The sequence below is a fragment of the Meriones unguiculatus genome, chromosome 4 (genome assembly GCF_030254825.1).
Source record: "Meriones unguiculatus strain TT.TT164.6M chromosome 4, Bangor_MerUng_6.1, whole genome shotgun sequence".
Classification (NCBI taxonomy): domain Eukaryota; kingdom Metazoa; phylum Chordata; class Mammalia; order Rodentia; family Muridae; genus Meriones; species Meriones unguiculatus.
The window spans coordinates 37,283,909-37,310,301 of NC_083352.1; the positions used below are offsets into that span (position 1 = coordinate 37,283,909).

Consider the following 26,393-nt stretch of genomic DNA (forward strand, 5'->3'; position numbering starts at 1 on the left):
GTTTCAAGACTCACCTTACTTCCCTTCACTCTGGTTTGGGGTTTGGGGTGAAGATGTGAGCCGTCAGTTTCCTGCTCCTGGGCCTGCCCTTGCTGCTGTGCCTCTCCACCATAAAGCACTCTGTCCCTCTGCAACTGTAAGCCAAAGTGAGTTCCTTTTTCCCGAAAGTGCTTTTGGCAATAGTGCTGTAACACAATAAAAAAGAAACTAATATACCAGCATAGGGACATGGAAACAAGAGGATAAGCCTGGGTAACCTTGACCCCTTCTCCCCGCCCTCCCACACACACACCAAAAAGAAAAAGAAAGAAGGAAAAAAAATTACAAGCCTCATCAAGATGTGGTGGCACACAATCGTAAGTACAGCTACTTGGAAAGCTGATGTAGAAGGACCAAAAATTTGGGACCAGCCTGAATAACTTAGCAAGACCCCAGTCTCAAAATAAAGAACTTTAAAAAGCAACAGTTACATTGCTCATCAGTAAACACTTGCCTAGCATAGACAAGGCCCTGATTCAATCCCCAGAATGAGAAAGATAACAGAAAAAAAAAAAAGAAAGCAAGTCTTGGGGATAGAGGTATAGTTTAGGAGAAAGCATTTGCCTGGCATGCGTGAGGCCTTGAGTCTGATTTCCTACCACTGAAAATAATAAAAAAAACAAAAACAAAAAAAAAACGTAAGTCTCCAAAATCTTTAATGTTGGGAATTTAACAACTGTACTAGTTACTTTTCTGTTGCTGTGATCAAACACCATAACCAAGAAAACTTAGCAAAGAAACTGTCTATTTTGGTTTATGGATCCAGAGGGTTAGAGTTCATGATAGGGAATAGGGCAGGTTTGGTGGCAGAACAGGAAGCTAAGAGCTCACCTCTAATTGGAAGAGGTGGGAGACACAGGTGGCGGGGGGGGGGGGGGGGGGGAGGGAGGGGAGGGGAAGAACTGTCAACTCTCAAAGCCGGCCTCCAGTCACACACTTCTAACAACTCTATACTTTCAAAACAGCACCACCAACTAGGAACCTCTTGTTCAAACATGTGAGCGTAAAGGGAGACCACACCACCCAAACCACCGCAACAGGTATCGTATTTGGTGATATGCCATGCCTGAATGGGAACTCAATATGGAAACTGGAATTTCAGTGCATTATCTTTATCACAGAGTTGATGGCCTGGCGCCTACAGGCTCCCACGGCGGCATGCTGCTCAGTGGGGAATGGTGCTAGTCTTTATCTCAAGTGACCAAGGATTTCAAGTTATTACTCAGAAAACAAACAAACAAACAAAAAAGCCCAAACTTCTAGGTTCATTACAGTTGACTATCAGACCTTGTCTTAAAGAGATAGAGGAGTTAGAGTATCTTTTTCTTATGTGCAATTTAAATTTAACACCCAGGGTTTAAATAATGGCTTAGAATTATGCAAATGATACATTGGCAACTTCACATTATTTCTCTTCCCTGAACTACTCTAAATGGTCTTTTCAATATCTCACTGAAGGACAATTCTAAGGCACAAAATATCCAACCTCAGTCTAAAATACCTTCTTAGTTTGAAAAAAAGGGACCAAGAGCTATAATTAGACCTCCCAATGATGAAACCTGCACTGTTTTAATCATCCATCTTTCAGATCTGTGTCTCATCAAGAACCTGTCAATTGTGTCCTACTGGTATGATAAACCTATGCCATGTGAACACATTTTTTCTCTTACTCAGACTGCAGTTTTGCTTTTGCTTTCAGAATTTCTAGAAACCAGAGAAAGGACAGTGCATGGTTATCACTGCCTAACAGACAACAAAGCCCGGGAGTATAACTCAGTGACTTGTCCATGGTCCCACTCTCACCAACAAAACCCAGACCCTGGACCTCACCAAGCGCCCTCATAGTACACAAGATTTATGGATTTAACAGAATCTTTCAACGCCATGAAGCAACTTCTCTCTTCTGTGTCCCATCTTCAAAGATGATTCCTCCAAGGCTCAGCCCACAACCTATCTCCGAAGCACCTCACCAGTTTGGCCTTTTTCATGTAGTCAATGTTACACTTGCTTTCAGAAGTTCTCGGCAGGCAATGCTTCCTATGAAAATGCTGTCAGCAAATATAAAGCACAGGTGTCCAAGCCCTTTCTGCCACTCAAGCATGACAGTACCTTTGAGCACTGGGATCCATTTTTAAATTTTATTGCTTCAAATGCTGCAAACTATGGGAAATCTTTGGTAAAAATAAAGACAATAAAATTTTCACAATAACTTTTCACCAAGCATTGCACAACAGTGTTCTTCAATCCACGTCAAACACAGGAATGTTCAGAATCCTCAGTGAGGAGATTAACTGTACAATATTCAGAGTTTGTCATTTAACAACAAAACTTTTCATAAATATTTAAAATATTTCCTATGTTCTTATCACATATTAACATTTGTATTTCAGTCAGCATGTTGAGCTTTAAAGTATTTATATCATTTAAATAAGAACAATGAAGATCAGGTTTTTTTTTCTGTTGCCGACCAAAGCAGCAGTCCTCCTCCCTCCGATCCTGTTTAGTTCACATAAAACTAGAGGGAGGTACAAAAATAAACAACAGTGGTTCTTGTCAGGCCCTCTGTGGAAAAGAGGAAAATGGTTCATGTCTATTATTACACAGACATTTCTCTGGCGGTTGCTATGTGCTGTCTCAGACTTGACCAGCTTTGAACTGATCCAGGTGAGTCCTCAGCTCAGGACACAGCTCAGTCAGCAGCAGCTCCAACAGCACCTGCCAAGAAGGAAGAGCAAAGAAGGAGCTGTAGGCAATCAGGTACCTCCAGGGCCTGCTCCAGGGACTTAGTGACAGCAGGATACTGTCATTACCAGCCTCCAAGATGCAACACACTCCTGTTGTCGCCATAAGCTATGCATGCGCTGTATCCTGTTATGAAAGGACCTACTTCCCCCCCCCCTTAACCTGCTCTGTATCCCCTTAATAAACCTCCCACGTGAGCTCTGTCTCATGGTGTGACCTTATGGATTCTGCCGCCTAGATCCCAACAGGACTGTGAGGGTTTACTCAAAATGTCTCCTGAGAATTATGTGGTCATCCACAGTAGACAAGTGACTCAAAAGGAATTCAGACTACACAAACCCGGTTCATTTCATGGTCTATCAGACACATCCCACGCTCTGTGACATTTAATATTGTATTTTTTCTTTGGGTTTGCTTTTATTTATGCTTTTGAAACAAGATGTCACGTAGCCCACAGTGGCCTCTACCTCCTCGGTATATGTCCTATAGGCATGGACCACCCCACCTGGCTGATATTTCTCTAATTAGAAAAAAGGAAATCGGTTTCCTTTGCTGAAATAACAGACCATACAGTCATGCGGAGATGGTAAATCAGAAGTCAACTCAGAGCTCAGTGTGGGACAACAGGACTGCTGTGTAATCAAATGAGAGGACAAAAATGAAGCAGAAAAAAAAAAAAAAAACACAGGCTCAGAGTTAACAGTAATAGATGGGATTCAGGATGTGAAGGATTAACAGTTATCCTAATCCATAAACAAACATAAAATCAAAAAAGGAAAGAGTCCTCTGGGAGGCTCATTACTCACATATAACAGGTGCTTGTTGGCCCTCGTTTCTTGCAGAGCCTTGAATATCTTTATTATACCATGGCGGGCATTCTGCTGTCCAACAAGGCTCTGGAGTGTGTCTGGAAAAAGATAATTTTGCACATGTGGCACTGCCAAGGGTTGGACCCAGCACATACTAGCTTTATTTGTTACCTTCCCTGTTGCCTGGGATAAAGCACTCTTGGCAAAGCAACATGGGAAGAAAGGGTTTTCTTTGGCTCGCAGTCTGAGGTGTCACACAGCAGCCAGAGCCTGAGCAGGTGGACTGGCACCCACAGTTAAGAAGCAGAGAGCGGCACATGCCCGTGCCCAGCTCACTTGCTCCTTCAGCTTCGGAAAAGGGGCTCACCCCATGGAAGGGCGCCACTTACACTTCAGGTGGTTCTCCCTACCTCAACCTACTCCAGGTATTCTCTCAAGGGCTTGCCCGGAGTCACCTCTTAGTGACCCTAGACCCTGTCAAGCTCACAGTATTAACTATCATTGTTGGCAAGTGCTTTGTATCACTTGCCCTCAAGTGACAGTGTACAACACTGGAGACTGAAAGCATGGAGGCCTTACTTACTTATCTTGAAAAAAAAAAGTTTTACAACTTTTAACCAAAGGGCATTATTTATTTTTATTTTTTTATTTATTACAATTTGTTTACTTTGAATCCCAGCTGTAGCTCCCTTCCAATCCTACCCACCCTCCCTCTTCTCACAATCCACTGATAGGGGAGGTCCTCCTCCCCTTTCCTCTGATCCTAGTCTATCAGGTCTCATCAAGACTGGCTGTACTGTCTTCCTCTGTGGCCTGGTGAGACCACCTCCTCTCCCCCCCATCAGGGGGAGGTGATCAAAGAGCTAGCCACTGAGTTCAGTTCAAAGCTAGTCTGGTCTTCAAAGCAAGTCTAGGACAGCCAAGGCTACACAGAGAAACTCTGTCTCAAAGAAAAAAAAAAAACTTAATAGCAAAGGGCATTTTCGAAGGCTACTGTTTTAGCATTTTCTTACTACTAGTTTTAGTGATTTAAATAAATGCGTTTTAAACACGCTTCTGAAGTTCCACAGTGAGCTTTAGCCTGATCCATAAAGTACAAAGTGTGGTATTAGTGCTAAACATTTCTGGAATGAAAAGTTCCAGTATCTTCTGGGTAGGTGAGGAGAAGCAGCTTCGAGGAGGCGCCTGGTATTCCTCTCAGCAGTACTAAGATTCTTCTCAAGTCTCCCTGTCAGCCTGAGGCCTCACCTGGAATGTTTTCGAGTAGCTTTTGCTGTGCTCTCTGTTTCGTTTCCTGGCTTTGCGCTTCACTCCTGATTCTAGTTGGCGGTGCCAATTTCCCATTTGGCCAAAAAGCATCCCGGAAAGCATTGATGTAGTAAACCAGCATCTGCTCGCTGAATATCCAGTTCACTGTGTCCCGGATTTGTCTTTCAAGAGAAAAAAAAATATATTGCTTGGATGAAGTTTTTAAAAACTGTATACTCTATTTTCAGAAGGCATTTGATAATGAGTAGGTTAAGACACAGCCTGATCTAAATGTTTGATGAATAATGACTTAGAACTTTGGCTATGGAAGTTATTGTTCATTTTGGCAATACTGGATGACCAACTCATTCCTGGGGTTCACATGTTCACATATTTTTCTTCTTTTTTAATTATTTGAGAATTTCATACAGGGATACAATGTAGGATTCACATTTTACAGTGGCACTCACTTTTCCCAATGTTAGTCTTCTAATCAGTACAGGCAAGAAGAGAAGTCTGAGATTTATCTGAAGATTTCAACTCCCCCCATACATTAATTATTTCTCAATGAAGCTTATAAATTGGAAGCACAAGCCCACTTCCTGAGACCAATGAAAAGTGCTTTTGGAAACCCTCCATAGGTCCCTGAAGTCCTGGAGGAGAACCATGCTTTTTAACTGACCCTCTTAGAGTGACTATGACAGAGGGTCCTGGGGAAAAAATATTCTGAGAAATCACCTTATGCTCACTGGCAAGGAGCAAGTCATGGGAATGAAGGGTCATGGGAATGAAGCCTGGATTGGGCATATTTGACCTGCACAGTTATGCAGAAATAGCTTTTTACCTAGTTATTTGAGTCTTCTATACAGTCCTAATAGCTCAAACTTTAACCATTTCCCTTAGCAACAGACAAGTAAACACAGTTCAAAGAATCCAGAAGTAGCTGTTAGGCTGAAAAGGAGAATGACTGGAAAAGGAAAGGACTGTCCTAGATCATCAGGCCTAGAAGCACCTGAAATTACTCACATTAACTAACTTCAACAACAACCAGAAAGCTCTGTAAGCGGCCGACATCTCAGCCAGAATTTTAAAGAGTACGCAAGGGTTTCAGGACATCTCCGGTGGATGTTCCAAGCCCAGCACTTCACACACAGTGATTAATTAATGCCAGAAAAATGGTTATATTCTGAGTAAAACTGAGATGGTAACTGCTTCACAGTGAAAATCAAACATGACCAAATACTATGCAATTCTATGCAAATCTAGACAAAAAAAAATAATTCATCTATTTAAAAGGATTTCTGCCTTAAAAAGTAACTACCAACCTGCCCGTCTGTCTTCCTAAGAAAGCTAAATCTCTCTATGCTGGAAACAACACACTTTGATTTCTATAGTTTTATTTGGAATTTCTGTAGTTTTGTTTTGAGTTAACCACTGGCACTAAACGAAGAAATGAAGAAATTTCAGTTTGTAACTAAACATTAGGCAATTCTTAGGAAAGATCAGCACCTAATATTTTCTATCAGCCAAAACCTTTTGAAGCAAATCAAGTCATGGTGTGAGACCATGACCGCTTCAAGACAAGAGGCTAACAAACACTGCTACTTAATTTATCGATGGGTTTCCTCTATGAAAGGCAAAAAAAGCATGCACCATGTGCTCCACAATTCCCTGCCTGGCAGCAAACTGTTGGCATGAACAGTCTGAGAGTTTCCTGTAAGAGGCTCCTCAATCTCTGTGCCGACCTAACCATCACACACAAACACAGTTGCTCATTTCATGAGCAGGAGCTAATGTCACAACAGGAACAGGGCGAGTGCACATAATTTGCTGAATCTGACAAGAAAATACATTAGCAAGCTCAAGTATGAGGGTGAAAAAGGCATATGGAAATTTCTTCATCTAAGGCCTGTCAGTACTAATGATGTTTTCCCAAGATATAAAGAATGCATGAAATGGGCTCTCTGATCCATGGACACTAAGTAAGCAAGCCTTTGACAGACAAGTTCAACTATTTTTTTAATTCTAGAAATAAAATAGAAGTAAATGTTTGTCGTGATCACCAGGAAAACACATTCTATGTATAAATCAATATAAAATAAATTTTCTTCATATTATTTCCTATAAAACTGTATAAGCTTACAAACTAAAACTATCACATTAACGTCTCACCAATGTTTACCAGTAAGTTATACACTTAGAAAAACAACATTTTTACCTCAACACTTATTTTACTACACATAAAATCATGACTCATTTTAAAATGTTTAAATTGAGATATTTACTCACATTTCTGTTCTTTAGAAAATCCTAATGCTAATCTCTTGAAGATCTTTATTTTGGATTGTTACTTAGAAGTACCTGACAGTGGCAGTTGTAAATTCCAGGCACGGAAATAACATAAACTGGGGCTAAGTCACAGGACAAGAAGCCAGGTTAGTTCTACAGAACAGTAGACTGGTGACCTCACGAGAACCGTGCCATCTCCTCATACTGTCTCACCACAAAGATGAGCTGTTGTGCTAATCCCTGAAGCTAGTTCAGGACAGCAGCTTCCTGCTCTGACTGCTGCCCAGGGAACCCTCTTGCAGCTGTGAGGAATACCAGTAGTTTCTTAGCTAGTAATGCTGACTGACCATGAGTTCTCATAGAGGGCCTGAGCCTTCATGAATGAATGCCAGATGTGGAGCGCTATGAACAACCGGAAAGTGTCCTACAGAAGATTACTTGTGCAAACACTTTTATGTAAATGGACCCTGTGATAGTTTAGAATCTAGTAAGGGCTTATGGTAGTACGTTTGATAGACACAACTGTCCACCATCGAATATCCATACATGAAGAATTGACATTTTAATGCTACTTCAACTCTGAAAGTGAATGCTGGAACTGGCTCAAATTTTTGTCATCCATTCACCATGCATGCTGCAAGAGACATTCCAAACTCTGCTTCCTCAACCAGCTGCAGCATCGTATCAGAAACAAAATATGAAAGAAGGAAACTTCTCCTGAAATCCATCAGCTGCCGTATCATATGGTAATTCAGTATTCAGACAAAGGGTAGCAGTAATTTTGTACAACTCACTTGTTGATGGTTCTTCCAAAAGTGACCTGAACGAGAGCAATTAATGTTCTTCGCACCCATTTAAACACTAAAATATAAACCAGAAGAGAGTATTTATCACAGGATATGACAAGCATCACAGTTTCACAGCTGAACAAGGCACACACTGTTGCCATTTGATTTGGTCTGAATCTAAGCATCCATCAGAGGCTCTACCTTCTGGAGACTGGGTCTGAGTGAGCAAATGCCTGCTCAGAAAACTCTGACAAGCCTTCATGTTTTCGCTAAGCAAATGGAGGTGAAATTTCAGAGAATTCAACCCCCTGCCCTTTTTTCTTCTGCCTACAGAAGAGCTGAAACAATGCTTTACTTCCTGTGCCCCCAGGCTGCTTGGCAGCATGCCTGGTCCCCACCAGGAGGCGGCGCAGTTGCTGTTGTAGATTTCCGCTTGGCTTTCTGCTTCCAATTTTCTAACAAAGAGTTCTCAGAGAGAAATGTGTGAATTCCAGTGCTGACAGACTCTATCAAATGTGAATGAAGTGATGGGCTTGACTGTTCTCCTTCTAGCACTCCAGTGTGCTCAGTACGGTGTCTTTTATAACTTAGGTGTTTGGGGCAAGAAGGGTGAGTGTGGAGAGCAGAGTCCTGAATAATATGTGAACTCCTTTCTAGTAACACCTTCTGGAGCAGCTAGGCATACTTCCCCTTTCTGAACCTCAGGCAACTCATCTGGAGGAGGATGAGATTCAAGTGGGCTTGTCCACTCCTGTCCCTGTGGTGGTTTGATAGGAATGGCCCCTGTAGACACATGTGTTTGAATGCTTGTCCATAGGGCGTGGCACCACTAGGAAGTGTGGCCTTGTTGGAGGAAGTGTATCACTGTGGAGGCGGGCTTTGAGGTCTCCTATGCTCAAGCTCTGCCCAGGGTGGCACACAGTCTCCTTCTGCTGCCAAAGATCAAGATGTAGAACTCTCAGTTATGTCTGCCTGCACACTGCCATGGTTCCCGCCATGATGAGGATGGACTACACCTCTGAATTTTAAGCCAGCTCCAATTAAATGTTTTCCTTTTTAAGAGTTGCTGTGGTTATGGAGTCTCTTCACAGCCATAAAACCCTAGGACAGTCCCTAAGGATGTTCTCCTTTCATGAGGGGTCCAACCCATCATAACTTTTATTATTTAACATAGAGACATTTTGTAGGTGTAGAATATCAATGTAAACCAAAAAAAAAAAAAAATTTATGTTCATTTGGTATGTAATTTGAATGTAAGCCTTTTTTTGTTTTTGTTTTTTTTTTTTTTTTTTTTTTTACAATTTATATTTCTATGTCTAGTCCCTGAAATGTCTGGCTACTAACAAAGGGAGAAGTGAGAAGCACAGACCCAGTCATAGTGTAGCGGAAGATGCAGGCCACCTGTATCCGTAGGAAAGGGGTAGATTCCCTTTTCCCAAGGTGTGACCACACAAAAGCAACAACTGACACAGGCGCAACTCTAGACCGAAACAGCTAAGGGCATCCCCAACGTCTGGATGAATCTCAGCGCCTAGTGAAAAAATTAACAGCCCCCAGATAAAAGTCAAGCCTTGGATTCAGAGCCATGCCTCAGAAATGCCTGGAACTTCTGGATGGGATTGTTTTTTGGAAGAGCACCAAGCGTGTAGATGTATTTATTTTAGGCTGGGCCTTTAGGCTAGAATGAACATTTCTGTTCATGATGATGACTTTGCTTAGCCTTTCTAGGTCAGAGGATAGACAGCTCATAGCCAGCGGGTCAACCACAAATGTACATAACTCTAGGAAGGATGCCTGTCAGTTGAGGGGGTTCAAATAAACATCTACCTTACTAGGTCCTTCTGTATACTGAACACAAACAGGAACCAAACATTCTTGCTAAATTTTCTCTCATCACTGGTATCTCCTCACTCTACTACTTTTCGTGTTCTTCCTCTGTCCTAAGGCCCCCCCTGCCCAAATGGCCCCTTGACTTTTTTTAAAGTCTTGTTTGTTCGAAGCACAGAGGCAGCTGCAGCCGCCTGAGGAGTCTGCTGATGGCAAATGCATCACATCTCATTATCAAGGCCGTTCTATTTATTCCTCTCGGAAATGTCACCGACAAACCAAACATGCTCTGTGCAGACTTTCAGTTGAGGATAAGCAGGCTGAAGTGCCAGCATTTAGAGTCCTACTAAGGCTGTGACTTGCTCTGACACATTCACAAAGTGCTTTCATCTCTTTGAGCTTATGCAAAAGAACACACTGATATTAACAGACAGAATGCTGCACTCTTATTATTCCCACCCCAGTGGGAACTGGGAAGACTGAGATCTGCTGGCAAGAGCTCACTGACGAAAAGAAAGACTGAGTGCAATACTATTGTTTCCTGCTTATTCTGAATCAAGTTAAGGTCAGCAACGATCTTAAAAGAACCTAAAATACAACAAGGCGACAAATTTTTCATCTGAAAGAGTTTAATATTTGAATGCTATTATATTATGGATATTTCTTAAACAATTTAACTAGTCTCCATTTCTAATGTTTATTTTAGCTCTAACTTTACTTATTGAAATTATTCTACACTGAACTACAATACTACCCTGGCATCAAAACTTCACCTTTAACAACAGAGTACAAAGTGATTTTTTTAAATAACTTTTGGTGATGAGATAATGAAGCTACACTGAGGGAGTCACATGAAAAGAGTCCTCTTTTCTACTGCGGAGGAGCACAATGCTGAGTAAACCAGGAGCCCACGTTTCAGGAACGCAGACATGCTATCTGTCCTAAGGTTGTGCCTTCAGCACCAAAGACAAAATGCACGAACATGTGGGTGCAAGCACATCAAATGCACACCAGGGGACAGAGCAATGTTAAACGGATGCCACTAACGACCAAAGATACTCACTTCCTCGAAGTTCAAAAATTTCCCCGATCAGCATGAAACAAGGTTCAGCCAAGGCATCCTTCTTCCCATCCACATCATCGCCGTAATCTGACAGGTCGCTGTCTTCTTCTATCTCCTCCTGGGGAGAGGCAACATTACAGATACCAGGTCACTTACCAAGGAAAATGCAGAGGAGTGAGGCAGAGCTGACTTGCTTTCTCAAGTACAAACTCCAAGCTACACACTTACATCATAGCTTTACTCTATCACTTGACTTTATTTTTCAAATTTTTTTATGTATTACAATTTATTCACTTTGCATCCAAGCTGTAGTGAGACTGATACTCCAACCAAGGACCATGTATAGAGATAACCTAGAGCCCCTGCACAGATGTAGTCCATGGCAGTTCAGTCTCCAAGTGGGTTCCCTAGTAAGGGGAACAGGGACTGTCTGTGACATGAACTCAGTGGCAGGCTCTTTGATCACCTCCCCCTGAGGGGGGCAGGCAGCCTTACCAGGTCAAACAATGTAACCAATCTTGATGAGACATGATAGGATGAAGGATCTCCCCTATCAGTGGACTGGGGGAGAAGCACGGGAAAAGAAGATGGAGGAAGGGTGGGATTGGGAAGGGGGACAAATGAGGGGGCTATCACTTGACTTTTAAACAGAAATCTATTCATTCAGCATGAAGGACAAACTGCTTCTACCATCAGGAGACAGCTTGACTGATTCTTCAGCCCAATTTGAAGTTTTTAAGCTAACTGGGGGGGAAAACACTCTAAATAATCAGGGAATTAGTAATACAGTTTTCTAAAGATGATAAGTTTTTTCTTTTTTGCATTTTGAAACATTTTTAACTGAAATGGTTTTTAATTTATTGCTCTTAAATATATGTGCATTTTAAAGTAATTGGGGTATTTTTAAAGTTACGTTTCAAGCATCTACCATACACTTTAGCTACTCTCATTTCCTGATCTACATGTCAGCACATTTCAATTCAAACCTTATTATGTGCCAGGCATCAGACTGGTGTACATGAGTGCAATGAGGTCCAGGCAATGAGGTTTCAGTGACTGACAATGGACACATACACACACAGACACACACAACACACGGCAGTTTTCACAAGGCAAGATGAAGTGCTGCCCAAACACCAGGCAATGAAAAGGCAGCTGAAGATTGTTATTCTAATGTCTGCAAAGAAACCAAAGCTGAAAGTAAAAACTACAGTTCCAGGAATTAGTTATATCTTGTTGAGTCACTCACTGGCTAAAGGGACCCTGTTGGCTCCTCTAAAACATCACAGGCTACTCCCAAGGTTCTTGGTTACTCACTACAACTTGATGGCAAGGCCTTATTTCTGAAGAGAACATTTATTCATGTCACTGGACACAGGGAAGTTGAGCTAGTTTCTAACTAGAAGCTTCACTATTACTGACTACTGTTCTTTCTGCTGGAAGATATTCTGCATGATACCAGGTCCAAGAGAGATCAGGAGAAGGAGCTGGAGAAGGAAAGCTACAAATGGCAAGTATCTCTGGAATGTATGCCGGGAGAAAACCAGATTAGCTTAGAGGCTTAAGAATAAAATAATAACTACTCAGTTGTTGTGTTTTGAAGCTTAGTATTAAACAAATATAAGAGTCTTAATTATTTGTGTGATAGCCAGGTTAAGAGAGAAACAGAGAAACACAGTTTTATAAAGATAACTTTAACATTACATGATTCTCATGTCCAAGAATGACATGTCAGCCCCCTACCCTGCCATAGCCCTGTGCCCTATCTTCCAGCAGCACATTACAGACACCTGCCACTTTAGTCCAGTTTCTTCCCACTATCCCAAAGACACACCCTCCTCCCTGAGCCCTCAGACCCAGCCCAACTTCTTCCCTGATGGCCTTTACTCAGCTCACTGAGGGACCTGCTGAAACAGCACTCCCTATTCTCAGTCCATGTACTGTTGGTATAGTGTTCTTTTGAAATGTATACACCTTACCCTTGTTCATTCAAATGCTGATTTCTGCCCCCCCCCCACTCTCTGGTTTCAATCCAGATATTGCATTGTGATACTCATTCTAAGCATCCTGTCTCAACTCTTATGTAAACAGGCCAAAATAAAGCAACTAGACACAATGATGAGCTGGGAGGAGCCACAGGACAGGAAAGAGGGGAGGAGCCAGAGGGCAGGAAATGAGTGGGAGGAAAAAAGGCAAGGAGAGAGCTAGGAGAGCTGAGCTGGAGGACATATCTTGGAACGGGAGAGATGGACTGGACATAATATTTCACAAAAAGCAAGTATAATGGGTAAAATCTAAATGTTAGGAAGCTATGAGGGCTTGGAGGATTAAGAGGGAGTAGCTATTGCCCAGCATTGTGTTCTAGGTTAACTAAATAAACCCAGTCTCTGTGTGGTGATTTGGTTATATAGCTGTTTAGGATTAACAACAAGTGCTACCAGAAACAAATATTAATAGCAAATATTAATAATATACTTACAAAAACATACCTACATTGTCATTTATCCTTTTATTTTTGTTTGTAATATTTACAAGTGACTTACTCCAAAATGTGAAAATGATCATTGAAAATGGATGCAATTGCCTTTCAAGGAACACCTTTCAAACAACCTTCAAAAAGTTATCTGCTTGGATATACTAAAGTGGGACCATCTTTGGACTGCTCACCTCCTGATGGGAGAAGAAGTCACGAGGAAGTTTTTCCAAAAATGAAGTTAATGAAAAGGAGGGTTTTTTCCCCTGTACATCAATAACCTTGAGGTAGTCAGGAGAAGGGCTCAAAAAGGCATAAAGTGCTTCGCTCTGAAAGAGTCGTTCATCTGAAAGCAGGTTCTGTGGAGGAAGAGGATCGATTATTCCTACATAGAAAACCATCTGGGCTATTGACAGCTACAACAGGCAGACCAGACAGAGCTGACTATGTCATGGTCTCCTTTCACCATAATTCTAAACAAACAACAAAATGGCTGCCTTTTCTCTCAGAAGTACACTATGTAAGAACACTTGTCAGTGGTCTTAATTGTGGATACGCGATGGTGCCTAAGGACACAGCCTGCAGAAGATGTATGCAGACAGTGCTTGACATTGTCCGATGCCAGGAAAATTCCAATTTTGCACATAATTCGGAGATCTCCAGGGTGACTGCTTTTGTAAGACAACTTTACTCATGAGTATTTGACCAACTTAAGATGTGCATATCACATATGGATGCCACAAAAGACACTTTAGTGACTATGATCAGATATAGTGAGCTTGCCTAGTGGTGTCACTCTTTTCCAAAGAGTGATTGTTTGTACAATTATGGAACTGTTCACAGGCCTTAGGTTCTGAAGTTCTGTATGTAATCATCTGGCCGATGAGATGGGGTTTTGGGTGTTTTATTTGTTTGTTTTTGTTTTTGTTTTGTTTTGTTTTGAGACATGTTCTCACTATGTAGCCCTGATTGACCTGGAACTCACTACATAGACCAGACTGGACTTGAACTCACAGAAAGTCACCTGCCTCAATCTCTCATATGTTGGGATTAAATGTGTGCACAGGTACACACCATCAGAAATCAAGTTTACATGTGAGCTAATGTGGTTATAATTCAGACTAGCAATATGATGACAAAAATGTTTTATATCTAGTGTCATAAGAGGAAGGGTTTAGAAGAAGCCAAAGAAAGCCATCCCCTGCTCATGAATGTGGTGATGAGTGATAGTCATCTTTGGGAAAGGTATGGTGGTGGGGAGACATCTGCGTGGTGCTGGCAATGCAAGCTACGTGTGGCTTGGAAAAATACAAGGCAAACTAGCAAGCTTGGTATAGTGACAGTTTACCTCCACATAGCTAACCCTGCCCTTACACCCAAAACCTCCCATTTTCTTACCTGTAAAAACTTATTTAATTGATTCTTTGACTTTTCCAGAAACTTGTGATCTATAGATTTGAAAGGCAGCTTACTGAGAGAAGGCAACTGGACTTTTTTTAAAGATGGGACACACTGTTGGGGAGAAAGAGAGTAAATGTTACTTTTTTGAAACTACATTTTAATCTTAAGTTTATAATTACAGTTAGAATCAAATAGTTTCCTCTTGTATCTATTCCTCTGTCCCTCCCCCCATGGATGACCTTGAATTTGAGATTTTCCTGTCTCTGTCTACCTAAAGCTAGGATTACTGGCCTGTATCACCACAGCGATGTAAAATGTACCCACTGTTCTCAGGCTCAAAGAACCTAGAGGAATAGGACAGTGCATGTGGATAGGCATCTACACAGCACATTATGCAGTGTTGGAGGCCAGGAAGACATGCTTCTAACTTCTTTGGGCAAAACAAAACAAAGCAAGCCAAACCAACAACAACAAAACCAAAAGAAACAAAGAAAACATAGGCAACACAGTTTGCAGCTCTAGCAACTTCTTTCTAAAGGCAAACCAAAGGCTAAATATATTAGTAATAATAATAATAAAAAAATAACAGCAACAGGCTTCCTTTTGTGGGTGGAGTCCTGCACACTCTCAGACCAGGGCGACATGTATGATGTGTGTCGGGTAACCCTTACTACAGCTCTTAGAAGTTTTAGAGGAGCAAACAGGTGGCACAGGAGGGGGTCTCACGGCAGGAAACTCACAGGAGCCAGTGGCATGGGAAAAGAAGCGTCAGCCATCTGTTCAGGTGGGGCGACAGCCAAAAAGCTGCACGTCAACGCAACAAGGGTTCATTTGTGAAATGCTCTGGTACAACGTAGTACTTTACATTTCAAGGACATTTCTTTTGCAAGTACATTTTAGGTTAAATTTCTCTTCCTCCTTAGTTTTTATTAACAAGCTCTAGTTGTAAATGGCTTGTCACACAGAAAACAATGCAAGTTTCCAGGGTGCTAGTCTTACCCAGGAATTCTGGGAAGAACTTATTCTTATACTGAGATGAATGTTCCGTTTTCCTTACTCATAGAGTAACCACAGCCAAACTGTGAAACACATGCATGGCACTCAGTTTTGGCGGCCATTCTTTTAAAAGCACTACAAGAGTTAGTATTCAGAAAGTCCTTGATTAAGAGTGTTAGAAATTACCCCAAGAGACAAATTTAAAGGAAACAGACATCTTTCATTTGCAAAACAGACTCCAAGAAGCAACCAGAGCTTTTCCAGTGTTAGTTCATTCTGAGAAAGAGGAAAGTGGTCTGAAATTCAAACTGAGATGACTTGGCTGTTTTCGTTGCTGGCGTGAGAGAAACTTGTCTTCTGTGGAAGGTGGAATCACTTCCAGAGTAAAAGTGGAAAGAAACAAAATAGGTTCAAATCCTGACTTGGCAACTATGCATACACCTTGGAAGTCAAACACTGGAATCAGTTTCCCTCAACTACCAAACACAAGGTTGGTGGCTTCCAAACTTTTTTGACTAAAATGCACACAGAAGATACATGCTATTCTACAACTCGGGATGAACATTTATAATATTGCATCAATGTTATGTAACATACATATGTAAAGCAAAGCAATGCTCATTATTCCTAACAGCAGCAGAATCACTGATGTGTTTTCTAGGTGCCAACCACTTCTCTGCTTGCTATGTAGCATTTATTCCCTTAAGCCTCACAAGCAGGACATGGCAGACATGGGATGCCAGGTTGAGCACTCTGGCTATGGGTGTTTTCAACCCCTGCACCCTGCTGACTCCAGAGTACATGTGGCAAAAATCCTACATACTCTACTCCCCTCCTACTGCTTTAACACACAACAGATTTCATGGCCCATTAAAGGGTTACAGCCGGCGGCTTCAAATCCACTGGCCCTAGATAATCCCTGGTCTTTTACATCTTTGGGCTTCAATAGCAATTTATAATTAAAAGCAAACAACCATCTGTCTGTGTGATCTATGAGTAATTTCCAAATGCCAGGCTGAAAATGCTGTCACACTAGTATCAACAGCAAGCAGAAAGAGCAACCCATTTCCTCTATGAACCGCAGGCGCTGTTGAATTTCTTCATGCTCAAAGTCTACAGTCCTGTGTTCATGAGTGTGTTCACACGTATTCATACCTCACTGAGTTTCCGATGTAAATTCTGAAACTCACTGAGCCTTCTTGGGACTGTCCAGTTCTTAGTTTCAACCCCTCCAACTTCTTGTAGATTTACCCTGACGTAGTAACAAGGCATTTGCTCGCCATTCTCTTCTGTCACCTTGAAAAAACAAAAGAACCCAGAAAAAAAAAATCACAATAAGCAGATACTTTTTTAAGGGGATTTTTAGCGACCCCACCCCCACCCCATCTGCTCTGCCCTGTGTGGCGCACTCAATAAACCGTTGGGTTTTAAATATGATGGAACTTCCTCTGGGAATTAGATCATACTATATGACACCATAGATCTTAGAATAGGGGAGAATATCTAAATCTTAAGAATCTTTAAGAAGCAGTTTTTCTATCACAAAACAAAACAAAATCAGAAAGATTAGAAGCCCAGGAAGGAAACCAGTAAGAAAAGGGAGACCAGACCTCAGGCTTTCAAGGAGCTCCTGAACTCTGCTAATGACCTGAATATGCCTGGAAGCGAGTGGGGTCTGTTTTCCCCTCAGAATGCTGACACCCTGGCCTGGTGACACTATTAGTAGGGACCAGTTACTGTGATAGAGGTTCTTTACTGTCCCATTTATGCAAAACACACACACACACACACACACACACACACACACACACACGGCAGGGGGGGGCAATTAAGTTTAAGCCTGAATCAGTATCATAAATTAGAGAATAATCAAAAAGGAAAGCAAAGAGACACTAGATTCCACAGACACCATATGCACCGTCTGAGGTAGGACTACCATTGCTCTCTAGAGGCTGCAGTGGAGGCACAGCAGAGCAGCCAGGCAGCGAAAGCCTGGCTGGATGTCAACCCATCTGTCTTGAACAGGATTTCTTTGTGATCCTTGTTTCTACTTCCCTAATCTTTTCTAGTCATTCCAAAGTACCACAGCTGACTCCTGAATCAAAGACTGGTTACTAGAGCGACCAGGCAGTGGGACAGTAGCTCCTGGGGGCAGGGGGTTGTCCCTCCCTTTCTCCATGTCTGCATTTAGAAGGCTTCAATCTGCTGAAGCAGCTCTAAGGACAACTGAGAAGGCCTCCTCCCACAGGCACTACCTGTTGCCATTCTTACATTTCCAGGCAAATAATTCCACCCACAATAATCAACTCTTACATTTTAAAATGGCAGTCCAAGGTTGAGCACAGCCTTCCCTAATCCCCTGCCCCACAGCCTAACCTAACGAGAGTACTCCCAGCAGGCAGCTAATGAGCCCCCACACACTGCTGGACCTTTCCGAGCAGCTTGTGGAAGACAAGCTTCATGTCTGCCATATCTGGAGATAAATAACATTTTGAGTCTTAAGCTCCCTCACACACAGCCTGCCAACTGCCGAGACAACGGTGGAGAGGAGCATAGGTGAGCCGCTGAAAGAACAATGAAACATGCCACTGGTGCCATCATGCTCACTTACAACCTTGCTGTGTGTGAGGCATGGTCACACCCAGCTTCCTACCTGACTCGGAGGAGGAGCGAAAGATGTCAGCAGTGACCATGCAGTAAATGCTTATGAGCTCTTTTCTCCTAAGGGACATTATTTTACAGTCAAATGAAAGGGGGAGAGCAGAGAAGGAGAAGGCTACCTGGGGTGAAAACGATCAGCGTACATTATATTCGTGTATGAAAACACCATAATGAAATCCAGTATTGCATGCAATTAACATGCACTGATAAAACAAATGGGTAAGAGAGGTGATAAAGTGTATCCTTCAAGCCTCTCAAAGAACCAAATAACCAGGAGGAAAAATATTCATTATTAAAACCTTAGATCTTCTGAGATCTAAGTGAGCCAAATGGAACAAGAAAACATACTTACTTTTCAAAAATACCTTTCATTTTATATCAACCATAGCATAAATAAACGAATTAGTAATTCAAGAGTATTAAATGTTCATGTCTCAAGGTTGCTCACAGTTGGGTGAAGAAAAGCAACTCTGAGGTGGATGGAGGTCAGATCCACACTGTGAAGAGGTGGACCATTTCCACCCACATATAACATGCACACCAGAGTGAGTACAGGGGGAATGAAGGTTGTGGACAAAGGCAGCTGTGGTGCAGCTGCTGATCTTCTGTCCTAATTCTCCAGGGGAAAACCATGGTTTATAACGGACAGCAGTGGCGATACCTCTGCGCTGGTGATGGATGCTCTCCACAGGCCCAGGTTCTCACACCACCAGTCTGTTCTTGCCATGTGCAGCTGAAGATCTGTGCATTCTTTCTCTATTAGCAGTATTTCATCCTTCAACTTGGAAATAATCTACCACAAGAAAAACAGCCTGGGAGTTACGAAAACTGTTCAAAGATTATGCAAGTCAGCAAGGTAGGAGAATACAAAAATCAACACACATAACACTGTGCTTCTTTAGGCTAACACGAAATGATTCAAAAAAGAAAACAAACAAGCAAAAAAACACCAGCACCTGAAAGAATAAAATTCTCAGGTATTAGCCAAGAAAACAAAAGAGTTCTATTAACAAAAAATATATTAAACACCAATAAAGAATGATTTAAAATAACAAATACTTGCAAAAAGATCCTAAGTTCATGACCTGGAAGACTTGATATTGTTGCAATAACAGTGACGTCACTGCAGCCCACACATGTGATTCAATCACTACCATAATTTCAATGGCAGAAATACAAATATCTATCCCTAAGTTCACATGGGAAAGTCCTCAACCCAAAGAATTATGAAAAATAAGAAAAAAGTTGGAGGACTCACACTCTCTGACTTCTAAACTTATAAAACTACAGTCTCCAAAGCAGGTGGGACTCGCATACGGAAAGACATGAAGACCAGGGTCCACAGCCCCAAATAAGAGCTCAGCCATTTGGCCATGTGATTTCCAATGAGGGTACCAAGAGCCTTTCAGCAAATGGCAACAGAAAACTAGATACCTCCTTGCAGGACAACAATTAACTAAGAATGGACTAGAGACAAAAGCACAAAATCTACAAAGTAAAACCGGAGAAATGTCATGTGCTGCTAAATTTAGCATCAATATCTCGGTATGGCACCAAAGGTACAGGTGACAAAAGTATTTCTTTTTTTTTATTCTACGAAAATAGTGAAGAGGCCAAGCACAGAATGAGAGAAAATACATATAACATAGTCGATACAGCTTTGATGGTGAAAACATAAAGAGAACTTCTGGACTTTAGTCACAACAGCAAACAAGCTAATTTAAGAATGGGGAAAGGGCTTGCATACACATTTTTTCAAAGAAAACATAAGAATGGCTAGTAGGCATGTGAAACGTGGCCAATGGCACCAACAAGAAGGCCAACACAAGTCAAAAGATGAGCTCCTCTTTACTGGGGACTATCAAAAACTTTAAAAGGAGAAAGAGGAAAAATAAAAGGTAGAGACTAGATGCCTTCTTTGTTGTAAAATGGTACAAATGCTGGAAATAGCATGGTTGTTGGCTTATGGTCCCAAAATTGATAAAAGCAAGAGTCACCAGGGACTCCTACAATTGTACTTCTGGGTATGGATCTAAAAGAACAGGAAATGGGATTTTCAGGTGACATTTGAATATCAGTGCTCCATGTCCACATGGAGCAGAGTGTCCAGAGGAAGCACTATGTCCACAGGGAGCAGAGTGTCCAGAGGGAGCACCGTGTCTACGGGGAGCACCGTGTCTACGGGGAGCACCATGTCTACGGCCCCGTCCTCGACATTGTCATCAATGGGCCATGGCTTTATTTCCATGAGCCAGTAAGTGTGACTCTTGAGGACTGGAGGCACACTGTCACACTGACTTCGCATGTGTACAGGTAGAGGCCACAAGTTGATGACAGGTGTCTTCTTCAACTGCTCTCCAACTTAGCTCCTGAGAAAAGGAGCTCACTGCTTCATCTTGGCTAGCCCGGCTGGCCAGAGAGCTTTGCAGAAAAGCCTGTTTGCCATCCCAGCACTGGGGGATACAGATGCATATTGTCATGCATGGAACTTGGGTCTTCATGCTTGTGCAGCAAAACCGTTACTGACTGAGCCATTTGGGCAGTTCCACGTTTTGCAGTGATCAGCAGGGTACCATGCCTTTACTCCAAGCTTCTACAGAACTCTTCCCAGTGAGTGATTTACTCCCAGTAACAACTCACAGTTGGCTTCAGAATCAGAATATCTCGAGAAATACAGTAAAGCCTGGGCTAACTTTGCATGCAGCAGCTAATGACACTATTGATCAAGAGATCTGAAAAGCAAAGTGGCAAGCTAAGCCTTAAGTGAGGGAGGACCACTAGCTATCACACACACAGGAAATGCTGATTCATATTTAACTCAGAAAAAAAAAATCCTGGTTTTCTGGCTGGCTGTTAGTTGCTAGATTAGCAAAGTCTTTTCAACATCAATCTAAAAGAATGAATGGATGAATGAATGAATGCCCACCTGTGAGACATATTTTACATATTTAATGTTTTCCAACCTGAATGACTTAAAAGGCAGACAAGGCTCCTCCTGGAGCCCCGGCTCTGAGCACACCTGTCAGGACTGAGGGCTCCCTATATATCCCAGGGACAATTCGATTTAATAAGAAATGCGGAACACCCCCATTGGGATCTCAGATTAGTGTGCAAATTATGCCATCACATCCCCGAAGCCTCCAATCACTTGAGAGTGCCTTCATGTAATTATGGCTCAGAATGTTTAGCCCACAACTATTAGAAATTTTCTCAAGAAAGGCTAATGAATGTTTCTTGGGCAACTGATGACCCAAAAACAGAACTTACTGAACACTCTACAACTCATCCTTCATACAGCTAGCTGGAAACACATTTAATTCAAAATGAAGTAAATCCAGCTTAAACCCAACTGTTCTGGAAGAGCCTGATTATCCGCTGTGCCCACTAATTCTGTCTGCCATGTCAGGGGTGCAGCAGAGACTCCAGGGCTCTCCGTGTTCCAAAAACACTAGCTGGGAATGGCTCCATGTTGAATAAATAGAAATCTATTTCTTATGATGACAATGGAAACCTAGTATTTGTTTCCTTTTCTTGGTGCCACTGAGGGTGATTAAAGCAATTTCCAAACTTCTCTTTGCCTCACAACTCTGGAAAAGTATTAGTACTAACAGGTTAGGCTCTTTAGGGCTTTCTTCCTGTCTTTCTTTAAAGAAAACCCTCTGCTCTAATTGAACACTGACTGGATTATAAATGAATCAGTATTTTGACTGTAGGTTCTTAAAATGCTTGTACTAATTTGGTTTTCTTACAATACTATTTCAGAAATACTCTATTATAAAATCATTTGAATATATATTAAAGAAGTACCAAAGATAAAAGCCCAATGTGATTCATTAAAAATTGTTTTACTCCAAAGTTTCTTACCTCAACACATTCAGGAAAAGAGGAGACACATGTTGTAGAGCAAATCACACCTACACATTAAAAGCTTTGTTGGACTCCAAAGAGACATTAAAAAAAAATGGAAAAAAAGACAGTCTCAATCTGTGAGCTACTCTTTACATACAAAAAATAAAAGGGTGTGTATATATGAATGTGCACATGTGTAAACATATGTGGAGGTCACAGGTCAAAATCAGGTGTCTTTTTCAACGACCTGACACTTTGAGAGCAGGTATCTCACTGAACCTGCAGTGTAGAACGCCTGGCTAACAGGCTCCCCGGATCTGACCATGTGTCTCATTAATGCTGTCCCTGTCTCCTATAGGCACATCACCTCATGTCTGGCTTAAGTGCAGGGAATCTAAACTCCAGCTCTCACACTTGTATATCAAGCACTTTTCCCCACAAGGCCCTTCCTGTTTCCATTGCTTATATTTAAAAAAGATGATTTATTTTTATTGTATGTATATGGCTATTTTGCCTGTACGTATGTTGGCAATCCATTTGCATGCAGTCCCCAAAGGGACCAGAGAGGGAATCAAATCCTCTGTAACTGGGTTACAGATGGCTGTTAGCTGCCGTGTGGATTCTGGGAACCAAATCTGGATCTACTGCAAGAACAACAATTGCTCTTAACCACAGAGTCCTTGTTCTAGCCCAAAGTTGTATATATTTTTTCTTTTTAAATTAATTTTTCCAAGATGTAATTATTTTATTTTACATGTAGGAGTGTTTGCCTGCAGGTGTAACTGCATTGTCTGTGTGCCTGGTACCTGCAGAGGAAAGACAGGCAATCAGTATACCTTAGGACTAGAGTTGCAGAGAGTTGTGAGCTGCCATATGGGTGCTGGGAATTGAACCCAGGTCCTCTGCAGGAGAAGAAAATGCTTTTAACTACTGAGCCATCTCTCTAATCCCTAGAATACTGCAGAACAACATTAACAGTCCCTTTCCCCCTTTCCTAGCAAAGAGAAGAATAAAATTATTTGGAACCAACATAACAGGTGTTCAGAATTCCAGTGAAAGGGGAAATAGCTAACATTTTAAAATTTTTAATCCTGTTGAATTTTTGCAAAAAAAAAAAAAACAAACAAACAAACAAAAAAAACAAAAAAAAATTTCCACAATTCTGTGAGGTTCTCTAAGCTATAGAAATACAAACTAACAAGGGAACTTGCTCCTGCTTACAGTTCTGAAGGGAGCTGACGCTTTTCAGCACAAACAGAAAACTACTATGTATCAAAGAAGACAGACTTTCAGAGACAGCCTTGAAAGCAAAACAGTTACCTTCTTATCAGGCTTTGGTGCATTTTGAATAGAACTCAGAGCTTGCCTTTTATACTCAAGCTTCTCACTTAGCTCTCGAAGTTTGTTTACAGCAAAGCTGGTCTGATCAGCAATCCCACTGGTGCCTTCTACTGCTTCCTCACCGGTCTCGCCTCCTGAGCCCTGGCAGAAAACAGTAAGCCAGCACATAAGGACAGAATATCACTAGTCACCCATGTGCAACCACGTCCCCAGATCACACATTCCCGAGAAGGGAAGAACACTGTAGAACAGCCTTTCGGCCTGCTTTTCTCCTTCCCCAGCAAGGAGAAGAATCCAGCTGTTTAGAAGCCACATAACAGGTGGTCAGATTGAACGAAAGGAAAACATCTAACAGCCCAAACAGGGGAGGAGACCCCACCGATGGATGCCCAAATGGTACGGCCAAGTAAGCTGTGGAGCAAGGGAAGGGTCAAGAGTGTCATCCCTTCAACTGGACAACTGGAATGCTCTCTCTTCCAGCTCCAAAGAACCCAGAGATCACCTCCCACTCTTCCAACACTATCAGGAAACACTTTAAAATAAAATGGCCAAATTTAACAAACTCAGTGGTATTTCTGTGGGCTTTTTGTTTTGTTTTGGGCATATTTTTGTCTTATTGGTCTTATTTGTCTGTTTTTAATTTCCATTTTTTCGGGGTTCTTTTGTGTTTTTTTTTCTTTATTTCTGTTTTTTTGTTTTTGTTTTTGTTTTTTTTTTTTTTTGTTGTTGTTGTTGGACGGGGGAGTAGGGTGACACTGAGACCATAACATTAAAGTTGTATATGTGGGGTGGGGTAAGAATCTGGGATGAGCTGGGGGAGGGGGAAACATGATCAAAATATTTAAATAAATTTAAAAGTGTTTAATGGAAAACTGTTCAAATCTGCATTTCTAGCAGCATTTCAGTGTCACTTTCTTCAGCACTGCTCTTGAAAATGAGTAATGAAAACCAACATGTTTTACAGGTTAACAGCATTTGCAGTGTGATTTGGGAAAGCCTTGCTATCAAACATCAGATTACTCAGTTTCCACCTTCGAACACTGCAGGGAAATGTTCGGGACTCTCTTCTGGTCTTTTCTTCTTAACTTTCTCACAGATTGGTTTCTTAGGGTTTTTACTATTAGCGGCAAAACAGTAAATTAATTTTTTTCAAGGGAAAATGAAAGTATTGTTAATTCTAGAAAACAAACTGTTTTCATTTTGGGATGGTCTTCCTTATTGTGTGAAAATATATACGTTATGACACACTCCGATGCCCTGTCTGCACTCAAGTGAGGTCTCAGTCTTTCGTGGAGGCAAAGCTGCACATGTGAGGCCGTTCCCATCACCCACTGCTCATCCGGTGCCCTGCGTGCGGCCACGGGGGCCACTCGCTGAGGTGTGCTCCTGCTGCTGCGCTCGCTCGCTGGGCCACGGCCGCCTCTCTCTGCTCATTCGAACTAAAACAAATTCCACCAGGCAGAGACAGTGTTCCTACAGGTCAGTTATTTCAAACCTTCCTAACCCGGAAGGGCAGGCGGGAAGGTGAAGCCTGACTGACCCGTTCGTCCTTATCGGAAGCCAGCTGCGAATCCTGCTTTTCTTCCTCTTTCACCATCAGCTTCTCGTACAGGTCGCTGACGAGGAACGAAGGGTAATACCTCTCCCTCAGCGCCTCGTACACGTCTCCTTGGAGCTTGCTGAACACCTCAGTGCCCTTGTTTCCTACCAGACACTGCTGGATCTCTTTGTACAGTGACTTTTCCACAGAAATTTCTTTGCTTTCCACAAAGAAATTCTGATAGATTTCACCAACCAATTGTGGAATTTCATTCTGAAAAGACAGGAAGGTGAAGAGAGAGGAAAGTGAGAGATACTGAGAAATGATTTCCAGTAAGCTCACTACGTGCTGACGCTAAAAGGACGGCTTGTAGATGTAGCCTGGAACTGTAAACCTGGGGCTTGAGCCTTCTGCTTTCACAGTCAGGGTCCAGGGGAGAGAGCAGACCTTGAAATAAAACCTCCATTTTTTCAAACTGCTGGAGAAAACAAGTTATAAATAAGACTGGCTGTTGTTATGCCACAGATTCCTCAACCTCACAGAGATGTGACCTATAAATTAAAGTCATCCTGACTTTTATCTGGTGTTATAATGGGGTGTGACCACCTCACTAACGTGAAAACAAATTCTCACCCTAGAAAGAAGTCAGTAGAATAACCACACATAAAAAAATACGTCTGGTATTCTTCGGGGTTAACCCTTCAGAGTTAGGCTGTCCATATGGAACAGCCTAGTCCTGAGAGGTACACGGAAGGGGAGGGCATCACTGCTACTCTACTAGAGAAATACAAACCTCTCTTCACATGCAGGCAATCCTGCTCCAGGGGTGCCCCCTTAACTCTAGAAACACTACAGACTTTTGGACAGTTGTAAAAACAGGTCAACTTAATGAATATGGCCCATTTAGCTGGCTGCCAGATCAAACTATGGCTATTCTCAGGAAGCGATCACACTTTTATTTGATTGAAAATTTTCAAATTCTAGTCAATACTTTGGGGAGACACTTTAGATTAGTCTTTATACTGTTCTGAGAGCAGCCAAAAGTCAGCTGGAGTCGAGGCCAGTGATTATGCTGAGTTACAAATGGTAATTTGAGCCTTCTAAATCAGCAATGAAAAGTATTCCCGAGATCTAAAACTATCTCAAGACTGAACTGAGCTGCTTAGTACAATGCGGGCTATATCAGGTACTGAATTTGGTTTTCTGTTCTAGCAGCATTCATATGCAAATGAAATTAAATGCTCTTTGCACTGGTGTTAATGAATCACTCATGCTATTTGTGGATTCAATATATTTGGTAAACTTGTGAGTTAGACAGATTTACCTA

At 41.8% G+C, this 26,393-nt stretch overlaps 2 protein-coding genes across 4 annotated transcripts in view; both read right to left on the minus strand.

The window, feature by feature from the left end:
- The window catches only part of Ankrd37 (ankyrin repeat domain 37), a 35,989-nt gene extending 35,153 nt beyond the window's left edge, over positions 1-836 (minus strand). Inside the window, exon 1 of the mRNA XM_060381728.1 lies at positions 15-836. The gene's annotated coding sequence lies outside the window, so the exon portion shown is untranslated. The remainder of the gene's footprint in view (positions 1-14) is intronic.
- Positions 837-2,163: 1,327 nt separating this feature from the next.
- Snx25 (sorting nexin 25) overlaps positions 2,164-26,393 on the minus strand; it is a 110,717-nt gene continuing 86,487 nt past the window's right edge. For 2 of the 3 annotated variants that reach the window (XM_060381715.1, XM_060381717.1), the window contains exons 9-19: positions 25,067-25,339; positions 23,506-23,667; positions 18,998-19,129; positions 16,831-16,971; positions 14,677-14,790; positions 13,473-13,637; positions 10,806-10,923; positions 7,922-7,988; positions 4,839-5,020; positions 3,588-3,688; positions 2,164-2,754 (exon numbers count right to left, since the gene is read on the minus strand). In XM_060381715.1, coding sequence (XP_060237698.1) covers positions 2,674-2,754; positions 3,588-3,688; positions 4,839-5,020; positions 7,922-7,988; positions 10,806-10,923; positions 13,473-13,637; positions 14,677-14,790; positions 16,831-16,971; positions 18,998-19,129; positions 23,506-23,667; positions 25,067-25,339 — 1,536 coding nt within the window. In that variant the 3' untranslated portion in view covers positions 2,164-2,673. Of the gene's footprint in view, positions 2,755-3,587; positions 3,689-4,838; positions 5,021-7,921; positions 7,989-10,805; positions 10,924-13,472; positions 13,638-14,676; positions 14,791-16,830; positions 16,972-18,997; positions 19,130-23,505; positions 23,668-25,066; positions 25,340-26,393 lie in introns of those variants that run through there. The other variant, XM_060381716.1, reaches the window with a different exon arrangement.